General features: G+C 42.5%; 1 protein-coding gene across 6 annotated transcripts in view; it reads left to right on the top strand.

Annotated features, from left to right (window-relative positions):
• The window catches only part of LOC120053672 (rab GTPase-activating protein 1-like), a 148,949-nt gene extending 132,515 nt beyond the window's left edge, over positions 1-16,434 (top strand). For all 6 annotated transcript variants that reach the window (XM_039000846.1, XM_039000845.1, XM_039000847.1 and 3 more), the window contains 6 exons: positions 2,635-2,727; positions 8,715-8,930; positions 9,055-9,138; positions 10,027-10,098; positions 12,770-12,967; positions 13,552-16,434. In XM_039000846.1, coding sequence (XP_038856774.1) covers positions 2,635-2,727; positions 8,715-8,930; positions 9,055-9,138; positions 10,027-10,098; positions 12,770-12,967; positions 13,552-13,695 — 807 coding nt within the window. In that variant the 3' untranslated portion in view covers positions 13,696-16,434. The remainder of the gene's footprint in view (positions 1-2,634; positions 2,728-8,714; positions 8,931-9,054; positions 9,139-10,026; positions 10,099-12,769; positions 12,968-13,551) is intronic.
• Positions 16,435-17,635: the final 1,201 nt, after the last annotated feature.

The raw sequence follows: 17,635 nt of genomic DNA, 5'->3' as shown, positions 1-17,635 counted from the left end.
TCATTGTTAATTTTCTTAGGTTGTCTGCTTGAAATTCTTAGCTTTGATAGGGAAGCTGAGAGGTCAAATATACTGTACAAGTTTACACCTTCACTATTACAGTGAAATGTTTTTTCCAGAAAGTTGTCTGAAAGGGATTGAATTTGTTTTGGTTGGTTTCCACACTACTTTTCTTCCATCTATAGCATTTCTTAATATTACTCAGCTCCTTTGGCTTTGATGTCTCATGATTTGAGTATTGCTCTGTTCAAGTAGACTGTGATTTTGCTGTGATCTGATAGGGGTGTCAGTGGGCTTACTTAATACTGAGAGAGACTGGATTGAGGTCAGTGAAAAAGTATTCTACAGTACTACTGCCAAGAGATGCGCTATAGGTGTACCTACCGTAGGAGTCCCCTCGAAGCCTACCATTGACTATGTACATACCCAGCGTGCTGCAGGAGTTGTGACCTGTTTTTGTTGGTTATGTTGTCGTAGTTTGTATTTTTAAATTTTTTATGTAAACCTTTATTTAACTAGGCAAGTCAGTTAAGAACAAATTCTTAGTTACAATGACGGCCTACCCCGGCCAAACTCGGACAACGCTGGGCCAATTGTGCACCGCCCTATGGGACTCCCAATCACGGCTGGTTGTGATAGTCTGGTTGTGCATATGGGGGAGGGAATGCTGTCACCTCCAGGTAGGTGTTTGTCCCCCTGTGTGCTGAGTGTGTCAGGTTCTTGTCCAGTTCTGGCATTTAGATCACCACAGACTAGTACATGTCCCTGGGCCTGGAAATTATTGATTTCCCTCTCCAGGATGGAGAAGCGGTCTTCATTAAATTATGGGGATTCTAGTGGGGGGATATAGGTAGCACACAGGAGAACATTTTTCTCTGTTGAGATCTTTTCCTTTCGAATTTCTAGCCAAATGTAAAATGTTCCTGTTTTGATTAATTTAATAGTGAGTTAGGTCTGCTCTATACCAAATTAGCATACCCCCTGAGTCCCTTCCCTGTTTCACACCTGGTAGTTTGGTGGATGGGACTACTATCTCTCTCGCTCTCTCTTTTACTCATCCCCCTCTGTCTTCCCTCATTCTCAGCCAGTGAACTCCTATCTTCCTCTCTTCTGTCTCTCTGCTCTTGCTCTTCCTTCCCCTTCTGTCTTCTTCAAACAGTGACCTCCCATTTACCCCTCTCTCCCTCCCACTCTCATTCAATTCAAGGGCTTTATTGGCATGGGAAAACATATGTTAACATTGCCAAAGCAAGTGAAGTAGATAATATACAAAAGTGAAATAAACAATAAAATTGAACAGTAAACATTACTCACAGAAGTTCCAAAAGATTAAAGACATTTCGAATGTCATACTATGTGTATATATACAGTGTTGTAACGATGTACAAATGGTTCAAGAACAAGAGGGAAAATAAATAAACATAAATATGGGTTGTATTTACAATGGTGTTTGTTCTTCACTGGCTGCCCTTTTCTTGTGGCAACAGGTCACAAATATTGCTGCTGTGATGGCTCACTGTGGTATTTCACCATCTCCTATGTGAGCTTTTATCTCTGGTGGAATCAGCCAGTGAGCTGATACCCCCCCCCCCCCCCCTCTCTCTCATAGGGGCCTCTGGTGGCTGGATCCATTAACAAAGCCACACCCCTCTGTAGCTTGTTTTGCCCCAGAGAAACCTGTAAACCACATCCTAGCAGCAGGTGCCATGGCACCGCCAAGGGCTGAGCCACCCTAGGATACCATTTCCTTAGGCACAGATCTGGCTGGCATAGAGAGCCTTGACTAAATGTGTTGTCATGTTTTGAAGTGTTCACTTCTAAGGTTACCAGTATGTGTTTGTTCTGAAGATGAGGCATGCTAGTCTGAATTTGTTGCTTTTTCAGCACATTATGATTAGTTTTGCACCTACTGTGCAGGTGTATAATTAACCTTACTCTAATGCCAAAACACTGGTGTTATCTTGGTAGTTCTGGCTTTCGGCTTTTTGAAGAGGTTTCTTCGTGAAACTTGTACTGCCTGTTGTTCAGCTTCTGCTGTGTTTGTTGTGCTGCAAAAATGAGGCTAGAGTGGTTAGCTGGAATGTAAATGAACAGGTGTACATGATGTAAACTACTCTGCACAGAGTAGTAGGGTTTTGAGGTGTGATGTCACTGCTCTCAGGAGAGACCGACGGCAGCCATTTTGTGCCAAGGCTAAGGGCATGTAACAGTTAATACATTTCTCTAGTAAAAGCAATAGTGAGTAGTTAAGTGTACATTGATGCAGTTCTAAGAGGAGTGTTTATACTGATACTGTTCTGTTTCTGTTCCATCAGTCGGGTGATGAAAGTGATAAGATATGCTGTGGAAACCCTAGTTTTGCCTTCAGTTAGAAGGTTGCGCCATTGCAAGCTCACCGAGATCTCAGTAAACCGAACTTTGATTACATCCATTTGGAGAAACAGAACTGGCTGAATGTTTTAGTCCTGTTTGTCTCCCCATTGCCATCTAGTGGTTTAGAAGCTCTTTCACACTTTAGAAGGCAAACTGCTGTAATTTTTTGGTAAGATAGATCCCATATGGCTGTGGTTGCACCTTTTTAAGACAATTCCATCCAACAACACTGACTCAGCTGTCCTCCTGTCACCCCTCCAGGTTCCCACCAAGAAGCTGAAGAAGTTTGAGAAGGAGTACCAGACCCTGAGAGAGAGCCAGCTGCAGCAGGAGGACCCCATCGACCGCTACCAGGTAAGAAACAGACTACACACAATCGTGTCTTACCCACTGCTCTAGAATCAGATTACTCTACCCCCAATCTGGCAGATGACACAATATCTGACCCTTTATCAGTGGTTAGGGGCCTCACTTCTACTTAATCCACATTCAGCCACTAAAATTACCCAAGTGTTTCCCATAGCTAGAGTTACTTCGGTGGGCCCCCTCACTGTGCTTGTATACCTCCTTAAGAATTGGATCTCTGAAAACGGGTTGTTTGTAAATATAGATGATACTTGGGGCGGCAGGTAGCCTAGTGGTTAGAGAATTGGACTAGTAACCGAAAGGTTGCTCGATCGAATCCCCAAGCTCACAAGGTTAAAAAAAGTCTGTTCTGCCCCTGAACAAGGCAGTTAACCCACTGTTCCTAGGCCGTCATTGTAAATAAGAATTTGTTCTTAACCATGCCAGGCCCCTCCCTCCAGTCTCTGCTCAGGTCTTGTAGACTATGCCAGGCACACACACTCAGTGAAGAGAAAGGGATAGAACATTTTTGTAATGAGTGGAAGCCATAGACTTTTGCTGGTCAAAGATATGGAAGAGGAAAGAGCTTTCCCCTCCTGACTATTGGAATGATGTTAAGATTGGGATTACGAATAACGTAATCCAATACAACCTCATCCTGTTAGTCTCAGATATCTCTGACCTTGGAGCTACAGTATGTATTCCTTCAGCTTTTCTCTGACTTTTCCAAATGGGGGGAAAACTATTTCTGGGCAGGGTTCTCTTCAGACAGACAACTCTCCCACCAAGTTTGAGTAGGCAGGGCTTAAAATGCTCAGGAAAAATATTCCCCTCTGAAACAGATACGTACCCAATGCGCACACAGATAGCTAGGCTAGTCAGGGAAGAATGACTGGCAGTCCCCCCTGAAATGAGATGAACACCACATTCTCATTAATAATTATGGCACATAAATCATATACATTTTCATTATGTTATAACCTTTCTACACTAAAAGGAGGGACATTATTAGATGACTGCAACCTGAAAAACGTTACTATCTTCAAGTGACTGGTAGTTAGTTACCGAGCTTTGTTCAGCCCATAGTAAAGCCCAGCTAGCCCATCTACTAGACATCCGGCTAGTAGATTTACCTTGCTCGCTAGCCATTAGTAATGGGCTCACTAATCAAATGTATGTTTTGGTTATGAGTTAGCTAGTGAGCTAGCTCTAATTTACTAATGTAAAGAAAACAGAGCCTGTACAATAATCACTTTCTTTTATAGGATGATATAGCCTAATGGTGCATGAAGCAGACACGGTATGCCTTTGTTAAGTTGAATGAAGATGTACATGTTTTCGTCCTTCTGTCCCTTGGCACAGTGGAACAATTCTTGTTGGGCTGCTGCAGCGTGATTCCGGATAGCGGACATCCTGTAAACGGTGAACGGGCATGTAGATGTGTATGGGACCGTTTCAGACTGGATCTGACATTTTGAAATATCTTTCTTATAATATGCAAATTCAGTTCTTAATAACAACCCCACAACCTCCATCCTCATCTGCGTAACTCCCTGATTTGGCTCTAAACCAGGTGTGCAAACAGTGGTGCCAGTGAGTGGCTCGATAGTGGTTAGTCGGCTGTGCAGCCTCAACCCAGTATGCGCGCACAACGCCTTCGGATATGAAATTGAAAATGTAAATTTGAGTTGGGAATATGTATTCTAGAGACTTTTTGCACATTGGCAAGGTGCCACCGAGATGTTGATCCTTGGCCTACATATGCCAATGTAGAACTGTAGAATGTAGAACCTAGGCTGACGTCTCGGCTACGTTTTGCCAATGAGCAAATTCTCTTTAGGACATATTCCTGATGTATTCGGTATCCATCGAGCCATTGAGATGTGCGTCATCAGGGAAAGATGTCCTAGAAAATACTGCATTGTATGCTGGTCTTCAAGCATTCCCTCTAATCAAAGATCGATTTACTTTAGACCTGTGGATCCAGGTGTTATGGCAGTCAGTACCATAAATAAATAAAGTGCCAGGGAAAAGCCAGTCTCACTCTTTCTTACCCTGTCTCAAATCAATCAAATACAACACCTTACAGTGAAATGCTTACTTATGAGCCCCTAACCAACAATGCAGTTTCAAAAAATACAGATAAGAATAAGAGATAAAAGTAACAAGTAATTAAAGAGCAGCAGTAAATAAAATAACAATATATACAGGGGGGTGCCGGTACAGAGTCAATGTGCGGGGGCACCGGTTAGTTGAGGTAGTATGTACATGTAGGTAGAGTTAATTAAAGTGACTATGCATAGATGACAACAGAGAGTGGTGTGGAGGGGGAGGGGGCAATCCTTAGGGTCTTTGTAGAAGCATTCATTTGAGTTGCGACCGGCTGACTTGGGTCTCTCTGAGCTTTCATTGTCTGTCGTCATCCACATCACTGTGGCTGTAGATGAGCTGTCACAGCACCGTCTTGAACGCTGCCTTGTTCATCTTCAATGTCTCCTACAGCAGAAGAAATGGAGAAGAGAAGAGTGAGGGAGACATTAGAATGTACATGTGCTGGGGGCCATGATGCCCATGCTTAAGGGCAAGTAGGTGGGCATCGCCATGGCACCTCCCGGGACCTCAGCTGCTGTGTATGTGGGCAACTTTTGTGAAGGTGTGGTATGGTTATTATTGGCTTAGCTAGGCTGCAGGCCTATGAAGGCAGTGCACACTAGCGCGCCAACTGACTCCGACAGTTGAACTTTAGGTGAGGAAGAATGTTTTAGTCCTACCGGAGTTGCTCCTTTAATCTGTACTAAACAAATATATAAATGTAACATGCAAAATGTTTGTCCCATGTTTCATGAGCTGAATAAAAGATCCCAGAAATGTTTCATACGCACAAAAAGCTTATTTCTCTCAAATGTGGTGCACACATTTGTTTACATCCCTGTTAATGAGCATTTCTCGTTAGCCAAGATAATCCATCCACCTGACAGGTGTGACATATCAATAAGATGATTAAACAGCATGATCATCATAACACCATGTGCTGGGGACAGTAAAAGGCCACTCTAAAAGGTGCAGTTTTGTCACACAACACAATTCCATAGATGTCTCAAGTTTTGAGGGAGCGTGCAATTGGCATGCTGACTGCAGGAATGTCCACCAGAGCAGGTTTGGGAGGTGTACATCAGTGCATTCCAGTTCCCGCCAATATCCATCAACTTTGCACAGCCATTTAAGTGGTGTGTGTGTACAGCATTCCACAGGCCACAATCAACAGCCTGATCAACTCTATGCGAAGGAGATGTGTCGTGTTGCATGAGGAAAAAGGTGATCACACCAGATACGGACTACTTTTTATCCACACCCCTACCTTTTTAAAATGCTATCTGTGACCAACAGATGCATAACTGTATTGCCAGTCATGTGAAATCCATAGATTAGGGTCTAAAGTTTTCTTTATGTGAGCTGTAACTCCGTAAATCTTTGAAATTGTTGCATGTTACATTTCTTTTTGTTTGGGGTTGTATTTTCTGGTTTGGGGTTGTTCGAGATGATTAGTAGTACCCCCTGTAAATACCGTTTTCTATACTATTCTACGGTATCTCATTCACTTAATGTTGACATATCTTGCATTACTCATCTCATATGTATATACTGTATTATATACTATTCTACTGTATCTTAGTCCGTTCCGCTCTGACATCGCTCGTCCATATGTATATAGTCTTAATTCATTTCTACCTAGATTTGTGTGTATTGGGTATATGTTGTGTAATTTGTTAGATATTACTGCGCTGTCGGAGCTACAAGCATTTCACTACACCCGCAATAACATCTGCTAATCACGTGTATGTGACCAATAACATTTGATTTGCTTGCTGTGCGCGTGCAGAAAATTAGCTATCGCTAATTTTTCTTAACAAGTTGTGTAAGTTTTTTTTTCTCCACATACTGTGCATACTGAGCATGGCCTTATAGTGTGTGTGTGTGTGTGTGTGTGTGTGTGTGTGTGTGTGTGTGTGTGTGTGTGTGTGTGTGTATATATAAGGTAGTTGTAGTGAAATTGTTAGGTTAGATCACTTGTTAGATATTACTGCATGGTCGGGACTAGAAGAACAAGCATTTCACTACACTCAAATTAACATCTGCTAACCATGTGTATGTGACAAATCAAATTTGATTTGATAGGCCTACGCTTCTGTTTATAATTTCCAACATTTTGGTAGGTTATTTGTTAGTCAACTTGACTCTAATTAGATACATGCAGCTTCTGTTCTGTCATTGCATGTTGCCCAAGAAGATGAAATAAACCCTAGATCACCAGAATAATGTCTTAAATCGATAGAATGACTCCTTCAACCTAGTTGACATCGGTAAAGTTTTCATAAAGAGTAAAGAGTTCCCATCTCTGCTTCTCTTGGGCAGGGAAGACGCTTAGGGACTTGGGAGAAAATGCAATAACAAATGAAAGTTTTCCAAATTACATCAGTTTAACCGGTTTTAAGGAAATTCAAAGCTGTGAAAATGACCCAACATGTTTTTGATAAGATTTCATTTTGGCTTGATGCATATTTTGTTTGAAATACTATCAGCTTTAATGATGCTGATAAACATAGACAGCCCCTTAACTGTGCATTCATTCTCTCAATATGCTGAATAAAATAAAATAAAGTTGATTTCTCCACTCCTGTTCGAGTCAAAATGTATATTTGGTGTATAGTTTTACTGCAAGAAATGCTTAATTCTGAAGGAATTAACATTATATTAGGCTATGTGAGAGGTTCTAGACCTAAAGTCCTTGTCCAGATTTCAGTTAGGCTACTTTTCCATTTAACCCATCTGAACAGTATGTCTGTGCACAATGGGTTGTGACTGTTAAATGTGTATAGCACCTCACAATGATCACACATAACATAGCTGCGATCATCTTCTTTTACCACTTCACCAGACATTAGGCTACTGGCCCTCCTTCTATTCATTTTCAACTCTCCAGTTCGCAGTTTTATTCTTAATTAAACTCAGACGTTGCCCTTTTTTCCTCAGTGGATCAACGTTAACTTTTTCATCCCAGGTTTCCAAAAGTATTTGTCAGTTGGCGTGTATTTGTCAGCTGGCGTGTATTTGGCATGCTACAGTTAGGCCCTAAAGCTGGGCTACACACTAACGCCAGATACAACGAACAAAATATAAACCTCAGTGTATCCTATAGATATCAACTGCACAGTAATTACACATTCATGGATTTTTAATTCATTGTTTTCTCTTTTCAACCCACCCTTCATCCACACTGTTTCATGACCCTAAACCCACCTGCCCTTCATCCACACAATGTTTCATGACTCTAAACCCTCCTGCGCTTCATCCACACAATGTTTCATGACCCTAAACCCACCCTTCATCCACACAATGTTTCATGACCCTAAACCCACCCTTCATCCACACAATGTTTCATGACCCTAAACCCACCCTTCATCCACACAATGTTTCATGACCCTAAACCCACCCTTCATCCACACAATGTTTCATGACCCTAAACCCACCTTCCCTTCATCCACACAATGTTTCATGACCCTAAACCCACCTTCCCTTCATCCACACAATGTTTCATGACCCTAAACCCTCCTGCCCTTCATCCACACAATATTTCATGACCCTAAACCCACCTGCCCTTCATCCACACAATATTTCATGACCCTAAACCCACCTGCCCTTCATCCACACAATATTTCATGACTCTAAACCCACCTGCCCTTCAGCCACACAATGTTTCATGACTCTAAACCCACCCTTCATCCACACAATATTTCATGACCCTAAAGCTGCCTGCCCTTCGGATATGACTGCGGGTTATGAGTCAACCCGCACATCACTAGTGTGTGTGGGGTTGTGTACTTTTGGATGGAAAATGTACTTGCTACGGCTGTGATATGTGGTTGTCTCACCCAGCTATCTTAAGATGAATGGCTAAATGACTAAAATGTGAAATGCAATGTGTGTGTTGCTCACAGAGGGAGAACCGTCGGCTGCAGGAGGCCAGCATGCGTCTGGAGCAGGAGAACGATGACCTGGCCCATGAGCTTGTGACCAGTAAGATCGCCCTGCGGACCGACCTGGACCAGGCGGAAGACAAGGCAGACGTGCTGAACAAGGAGCTGCTCTGCACCAAACAGCGCCTGGTGGAGACGGAGGAGGAGAAGAGGAGGCAGGCGGAGGAGACGGCACAGGTTACACAGCTCACAGTCACACACATGCAAGTGCTTTGGGAGAAGAGAAGCCCAGGTGACTGAAGTAGCAAGTGTTTTACGATCATCGCTAATGTGTGGTTGCCATCTTGCCGTGTCTGTCCAGATTAAAGAGGTGTTCAGGAGAGAGCTGGAGAAAGCAGAGTCAGAGATCAAGAAAACTACGACTATCATCACCGAATACAAACAGGTAGGATCCAGAGACACGTAAGAGAGGAGAGCAGTGTGTGTATGGTCTACGTCACAACCGTGCCAGGAGCTGATAAGCTTTGTGTGGGTGGGGAGATTGGTGCTTCTATGTGATAAGAGAATTTTGTTCTCAAGGTACATAACCCAATTTAATTATATTCCTCAGTCTGCAAACCAGCATTTGTAAGATCCTGGTCAAATGAAACAGACGGAGGCCCAGCTAAAATAGTCAAAAAGGTTTATTCACGGGAACGTTCAAAAGTCACCCACACATTCACACAACCATAAGCACACGCAACCATACACACACATACAAACAACCATACGCACACACATACACACAACCATACACACACACATACAAACAACCATAGGACACAGGACACATGTCCTGCTACCCAGCCGACAGAGATTAGTGACCTTGTCCTTGAGACATACACCCTGTTCTTCTCGCAAATCTCTAGTCAGGTCGGCACCAAGCTCAGACAGTCTGTATTTAAAATACCATAAAGACATATTGTCTTTACCCTAATTCTGACTAGACTACACATTTATTGATTATGATTTTATACATTCTAATCACTTCCATACAATTATATGTTTCAGGGCGGAATATTCTAATCATTCAATTAACAGATAATTTTCACCTATCACTATGATGTATGGTTTTTCATCTGCGATATTCTCTGTGGAAGCAGCAGCACTATTTAATGTCCAAGACACATTTCCCCTCAGGAGAAAGTCAAACCTACGACGTCCCCTAAAATCCCATTCAATCCTAATTGAGATGCGTCTTCTGTGTGTTCTGGTGTATCTGAAAGGTCACTGAACCTGTCCAGGTAATATGTAGTAGCTTAGTAAACATGCAGTCCTTCCTGTGTGTTCCCAGATCTGTTCTCATCTCAGCACCAGGCTAGAGAAGCAGCAGGCTGCCACCAAGGAGGAGCTGGACATCATCAAGGTAGGACAGGATTTGTGTATGGCGTCTGTCATGTAATTATTATTAGGTGGTATGATGAAGGGTTCTAGTAGTGTTGGAATAAAAGCCCATCACTAGGTAAAAGCCCATCACTAGGTAAAAGCCCATCACTGCTGTGGCGATAAAATGTCTTTGTCCGTAATGCTAATGTGGTTATGGACTCATTGCAAAGGAAAATGGAAATATAATATATTTCAGTGTGTCTGTAAGTATACATCTTATTACCATCTTACTCTATATATAGTATTTATAAATATATACATTACCAGTCAACATTTTGGACACACCTACTCATTCAAGTGTTTTTCTTTATTTTTACTTTTTTCTACATTGTAGAATAATAGTGAAGACATCAAAACTATGAAATAACACATATGGAATCATGTAGTAACCAAAAAAAGTGTTAAAATCTTCAAACTAGCCAACCTTTGCCTTGATGACAGCTTTGCACACTCTTGGCAGTCTTTCATCCAGCTTCATGAGGAATGCTTTTCCAACAGTCTTGAAGGAGTTCCTACATATGCTGTGGGAACTCCTTCAAGACTATTGGCTGCTTTTCCTTCACTCTACGGTCCAAACCATCTCAACCATCTTGGGTTGAGGTCAGGTGATTGTGGAGGCCAGCTTATCTGATGCAGCACTCCATCACTCTCCTTGGTCAAATAGCCCTTACACAGCCTGGAGGTGTGTTGGGTCATTGTCCTGTTGAAAAACAAATGATAGTCCCGCTAAGCGCAAACAAGATGGGTTGTCGTATCACTGCAGAATGCTGTGGTTGCCATGCTGGTTAAGTGTACCTTGAATTCTAAATAAATCACCCAGTGTCACCAGCAAAGCACCATCACACCTCCTCCATGCTTCACTGTGGGAACCACACATGCGGATATCATCCGTTTACCTACTCTGCATCTCACAAAGACAGCGGTTGGAACCAAAAATCTCAAATTTGGACTCATCAGACCAAAGGACAGATTTCCACCGGTCTAATGTCCATTGCTCGTGTTTCTTGGCCCAAGCAAGTCGTCTTCTTATTGGTGTCCTTTAGTAGTGGTTTCTTTGCAGGAATTCTACCATGAAGGCCTGATTCACACACTCCTCTAAAAAGTTGATGATGAACTGTCGGTTCTCTTTGCTTATTTGAGCTGTTCTTGCCATAATATGGACTTGGTCTTCTACCAAATACGGCGATCTTCTGTATACCACCCCTACCTTGTCACAACACAACTGATTGGCTCAAACACATTAAGATGGAAGGAAAGAAATTCCACAACTTTTAACAAGGCACACCTGTTAATTGAAATGCATTCCAGGTGACTACCTCATGAAGGTGGTTGAGAAAATGCCAAGAGTATACTATATATAGTCTTTATGTTGTGTATACTTACACTATATATACAAAAGTATGTGGACACCACTTCAAATTAGTGGATTCCTCTATTTCAGCCACACCTGCTGCTGACAGGTGTATAAAATCAAGCACTAAGCCATGAAATCTCCATTGACAAACTTTGGCAATAGAATGGCCTTACTGAAGAGCTCAGTGAATTTAAACGTGGCATCGTCATAGGATGCCACCTTTCCAACAAGTCAGTTCGTCAGATGTCTGCCCTGCTAGTGCTGCCTCGGTCAACTGTAAGTTCTGTTATTGTCAAGTGGAGATGTCTAGGAACAACAACGACTTAGCCGCGAAGTGATAGGCCACACAAGCACACAGAGCGGGAACGCTTAGTGCTGAAACGTGTAAAAATCATGTGTCCTCGGTTGCAACACTCACTACTGAGTTCCAAACTGCCTCTGGAAGCAGCGTCAGCACAAGAACTGTTCATCGGGAGCTTCATGAAATTGGTTTCCATGGCCGAGCAGGCAGAATATCACCATGCACAATGCCCAGCATTGGCTAGAGTGGTGTAAAGCTTGCCGCCATTGGACTCTGGGGCAGTGGAATTGTGTTCTTTGGAGTGATGAATCACCTTCACCATCTGGCTGTCCAACAGACGAATCTGGGTTTGGCGGACGCCAGGAGAACGCTACCTGCCCCAATGCATAGTGCCAACTGTAAAGTTTGGTGGAGAATAAATAATTGTCTGGTGCTGGTTTTCATGGTTCGGGCTAGGCCCCTTAGTTTCAGGGAAGGAAATCTTAACCTACAGCATAAAATGACACTGTAGATGATTCTGTGCTTCCAACTTTGTGGAAAAAGTTTGGGGAAGGCCCTTTCCTGTTTCAGCATGACAATGCCCCCGTGCACAAAGCGAGGTCCATACATAAATGGTTTGTTGAGATCAATGTGGAAGAACTTGACTGGCCTGCACAGAGCCCTGACCTCAACCCTATCGAAGACCTTTGGGATGAATTGGAACGCCGACTGCAAGCCAGGCCTAATCGCCCAACATCAGTGCCCGACCTTACTAATGCTCTTGTGGCTGAATGGAAGCAAGTCCCCACAGCAATGTTCCAACATCTAGTGGTTAGCCTTCCCAGAAGAGTGGAGGCTGTTTTTGCAGTAAAAGGGGGACCAACTTCATATTAATGCCCATGATTTTGGAATGAGATGTTCAATGAGTAGGTGTCCACATACTTTTGGTCAGGTTGTGTAGCTCCAGTAGATTGACCTGGTATACGTGTGCTTCTCTCTCCCTGCCTGCCTCTGCAGAGTAAGGTGATGGCGTGTGAGCGCTGCAGGGAGGTGTTCAGTAAAGAAGGGCCTCTCCAGATGTACGCTCCCAGCAGAGACAACAGGAACAGTGAGCTGGACGAGGAGAAGGACTCCCTGAAGTCCCAGCTCAGAGAACTGGAGCTAGAGTTGGCCCAGACCAAACTACAGCTGGTAGAGGCCAAGTGTAAGATCCAGGTCAGATACCACGGAGGATAGCAGCACACACGCACGTGCACATACACACACACACAGATGCACGCACGCACACAAACAAACACACACACACATACAGATGCACGCACACACAGAATCACATGCACTAACACACACACACACAGATGCACGCACACACACACACAGAAACACACACACACACACAGAATCACATGCACGAACTCACACACACAGGTGCATGCACGCACACACACACCCACTAAAACACACACACACACAGAATCACATGCACGAAAACACACAGATGCATGCACGCGCACACCCACTAAAACACACAGAAACATACACACACACACACACACACACTCTCTCACTCCGTGTAGTATAATAAAGTAGTACACATACACACCTTCTGTTCAAGCCATTGGATGTGCTGCTTTTGTGTTCCATCCCTTTTTGACTTCATGATTATCACCATGACTATTCATTATTATGGTGACTGACTGTTCATGTTGCTATGGTGACTAATATTGATGATTATTATAGTGACTGACTGGTCATGTTGCTATGGTGACTATTTATTCCTTTGTTCTGTCCGTCCTCAGGAGTTGGAGCACCAGAGGGGCGTCCTGATGAACGAGATCCAAGCGGCCAAAAATTCCTGGTTCAGCAAGACCCTGGGCTCCCTGAAGAGCTCCACGGGCAGCACCTCCCAGCCCCCATCCTCCCCCAAAGATGGGCCCCCGTAGGCCTATACACAGACCACCCTGGCTGGGGGGGTCTGGAGGAGAGTCTACAGTATGCACAGGAGAGCTTATGAACACTACCTGAATAACACCTGAGACAATGCACTATTCCCTTTCCAGGGGTGGAAGATAGCCACAGAACAAAGTCAGCCCTCTACACATCTTCCTCTCTCTCAAACTCACCCACTTTTCCACTGGACCAGCCAACCACCCTTCTTCACTAGAGCTTTGATGGAAAAATGACGTGTCGTCATTCGTGTTGTGTGGAACCAAGATGGAGAATGACTGGTAAATCTAGTGTGGGTTGTCATTTACACTGTTGGCCGGGCTCCTAGCTGTCTTCAAAAAGCCAATAATTTTGTCTTTGAAGTGAGAGGTTAGCGGAGTACTATAGGAACTCTGGTCCTTATAACGCCAAGGTGGACATTCAATAAAACCGCTCTGCCCACTGGTTATATATTGCTACTGCTGAGTGATATAAAACACATATAGCCTATCGGCAGGTTATGTGGCTAACTGATATTATGAGAAATCTAAGCAGTGCTCAAGCTGTCTTGACCCTGACTTGTAAGGATCACGCGACGGCTACAGGCAGTAGTTGACAGGCTAGGAATACGTATTTGCTGCTTAAAAAAGGCAACTACTACAGGAAACATCTTCAGCATAACGCATCTTTACAGCTCAATGAAAGGGGCATACTGCATTCAGAATCTAAAAACTACACCTTGTTTGTCCTTTATAGTAATATTACGTAAACTATGTTGTCCTATAAATGTGTATAACTCATTATTGATCATTTTTTATCTTGTACAGTTATAAAACAAATGAGAAACAAGAAGGAAAAAAATCAATTTAGAATTTGAATGTAATTTGAGTGTGGAGGTAATTAAGCACAGTGTGGAAGATCTGGGTCAAGTTCAAATGTCGGGAGAACCAAAGGGACATTCCTACTGGACTGTTTCATTACTGCTTCTATAACACCATAGCCTGGTTCAATCAGACTGAACACTGGGCTCACCATTGTTTTAAAGGTGCAGCGTAGTCTTCAATATGGTTTAACCGGGCTAATAACTCAAAGTATACATAAAGCCTATCCACCACGTTAGGACCTATTGAGCAACTTATTCCACTGGACTGAGGTCAAATTTAAACTTGAAGTCATCGTGTGTCACTCAAGTCTTTGCACAGATCTTTCCATTGATCAGAGTGAAGCATGAACCAATCCTAGATTTGTGTGATATCTGAAAGACAGGAGGTAAACTAATTCTAACGTAATGATACTGGTTTATGAAGGGCTCCCCCATCTCTCCTATTGTTAGCAGTAATTGGAGTACTCCATCTATGCTACTTGGCTGCTTTAACTGTCTCCATTTAACTCAGCCCAACTGCTACTTTACAAACCCTGACACTCACCTAACCATAACTTGTAAAGCGCGGTAGTTGAATATAGAACAGACATGGCTCCCAATAGCATATGAAATGTCATGATGAACCAATGACATGGCAGAATAGAAGGGCGTTCTTATAAAAAAAGACAGACCATGAGGTGTGCAACAAGTAATTGAACATTCCAAAATGTCTATCCAAGCCAAGGTGCCCATGAGGGTTAACATATGATGGAAAGACTCAATGACCATGCAGTATAACATATGATGGACAGACTCTCTCAATAGCAATGGGGATTAACATACAATGGAAAGACATTCAATAACAGCCCACTCATTACACTCTGTTTTCTAGAGCCATATTAATGCATGTTTGTGCTGTGGATAGCTTCCAACAGACCTGCCATGAACCACCGCTTTGGCCTCTATTAGAAGCACTGTAGCGTTGTATTCACCCTTTGGACAAAGACCGAGACCGCTTGTATACCTATACGTGTGTGTCCTGCACTGACTGGTTCCAGTTGAAATGGTTTCTTCACAAGGCAGTGACTGTTGTTGTCTAAGGCCCAGAACTATGTCGATTAAATAATCAGAATTAAGCCATCAATATATTATACTCTCAAAAGATTGTCACCTGTGCTATGGCATTCCTGTCCGCCATTTTAAGACCAGGATGTGAGTAGGCAGGGACGCTACAGATGGATCCGGGGGTTACACATTTCTGAACCTGCTTCCTTTCCTTGTCTCCTTTCCTTTGTGACCACTGATCTGAAAAACTGCAACAGTTGAAAGTAATATGATGGATGCCTGTCCAGGTGTTTCACAATGGAAAGGCAAAGAAATAAGGTAGCCAGTTAAGAATATTAGGACACAGCCATGTTTTTAGGTGTGTTAAATGGACAGCATGTCTTTCATATGTGTCACATGCTGTGTAATGGTTTCAAAGTGCTTCAGCCAGAGTCATATCAAGTTCTACAAGGTTCAAGGCCTCTGTGTATGTTGGCTATGTGCACTAACATTGCGTCAATATTTTAAACACTTTTAAATTAATTTGTACTCATAAGTTATTCAGAGAACAAACCTACTTTCTTTTCTTCCTAATTTTCTGTTGCTGAGAAGACAGTGGCCAAATTTATAATCCAACTACAACGATGCAAAACAAATAACTTCAGATTCACAATATTGTACAGTATGCTATACTTCAACAGTTCTGCTTTAGTTTCCAACATGGGGGAGTTGTCCTTCCATGTTCCTCGTCATTCCCATGTGAATCTGTGACATGCTTTAACTCTAATGGTATTTTCTGCACAGTAATCGTCTGACTTACATCAATAAAATTCCGTTCTTTGTCCACTGATTTACTGTACTTTCAATGTTTATTGTATTTTCCTTAAATCAAATGTGTGAGGTGAGATTCTCATATTTAAAAAATAAAGGAGAGCAGCGCACTCTAGGAGCTCAGATGAGAGCTCTCCTTTATTTTTTTAAGTGTTCCACTCCGCTAGCCAGCACCTCGCCTAAATAGGTGTGCGTTTCTTTTGCGTCTAGAGATTCTCATATTGGCAGTTTGTTATAAAACTGAACTCTTCCAGGCTAATATTGGACTTCTAAGTAAATGTTTTATTAATTTTATGTCATCACACAGCAACTACCATCTTGAATGGATGCTGTGTTAAATATTTCTGTAGAATACAAGACAATCAAATCCAATTGATTTAGATTATTGTGATATGATCAAACATACAAAATGTATAGACCTGTACACCTTCAATACATTCCCCTCTTATGACCGTTAAATCAATCTCATGTTGTCTAAAATATGTCACCTTCAAAAGGTAGGCTACAATTATTTGAATGAATGAAAAACGGGAAACACAGAAATTAATTACAAAACAAACAGAACTGTTAACTACACCCCCCTCCCAACCCCCAACCCCCCTCCCAACCCCCAAATAATGCATTTGTAAGCAATAATTATGATAAGTAAAACAGCCATACTTTATACATCATTTCATAGGTGTAAATGAATGGTTTATACATGTATGAACATTTCAGCAGTATAATGCAGGCTTACTATTTGGCAATGTTAGAGTGAGAATACAAGTTAGCAGGTGAAGGTTGGCCCTTGAAATGGAAATTGACTGTATTTTAATGACACTCAATTGATCAGTTATTTGAGTTCCATTGAGAAAAGCCCTTAGCCAATGAAAATGAGGGTTCGCCTCGCAGGTATGTACCTGCCATTTACAATATGATTCTGTTGCAGAAAGGCTGTGCTTTGCCTCATAACCTCACCTCGTCCAACAGTTTCTTTACAGGTTTTGCCATTACTGGGTTGGAAGCCCCTGCACACAGAGGTAGAGTGGTAGCTCCAGTGAGGTTGTAGAGACGAGGTGAATATGATGTGCGTTCCTTCAGCAGATGGGTAACTACCCAATAATGTTTTACAACCAATGAATGAAGGGAAAATTTGTTTGAGCCACAAACAAGCTATTCTGGTCAGTCATGTACATTTCCAGAGGAATAAAAGTGCAGTTTGACTTAAATAGTAAACGATT

This window comes from Salvelinus namaycush, chromosome 9 (genome assembly GCF_016432855.1).
Source record: "Salvelinus namaycush isolate Seneca chromosome 9, SaNama_1.0, whole genome shotgun sequence".
Taxonomy (NCBI): Eukaryota; Metazoa; Chordata; class Actinopteri; order Salmoniformes; family Salmonidae; genus Salvelinus; species Salvelinus namaycush.
The sequence above is the reverse complement of the archived record's forward strand: the minus strand, read 5'-3'. Positions and strand labels throughout refer to the sequence as shown.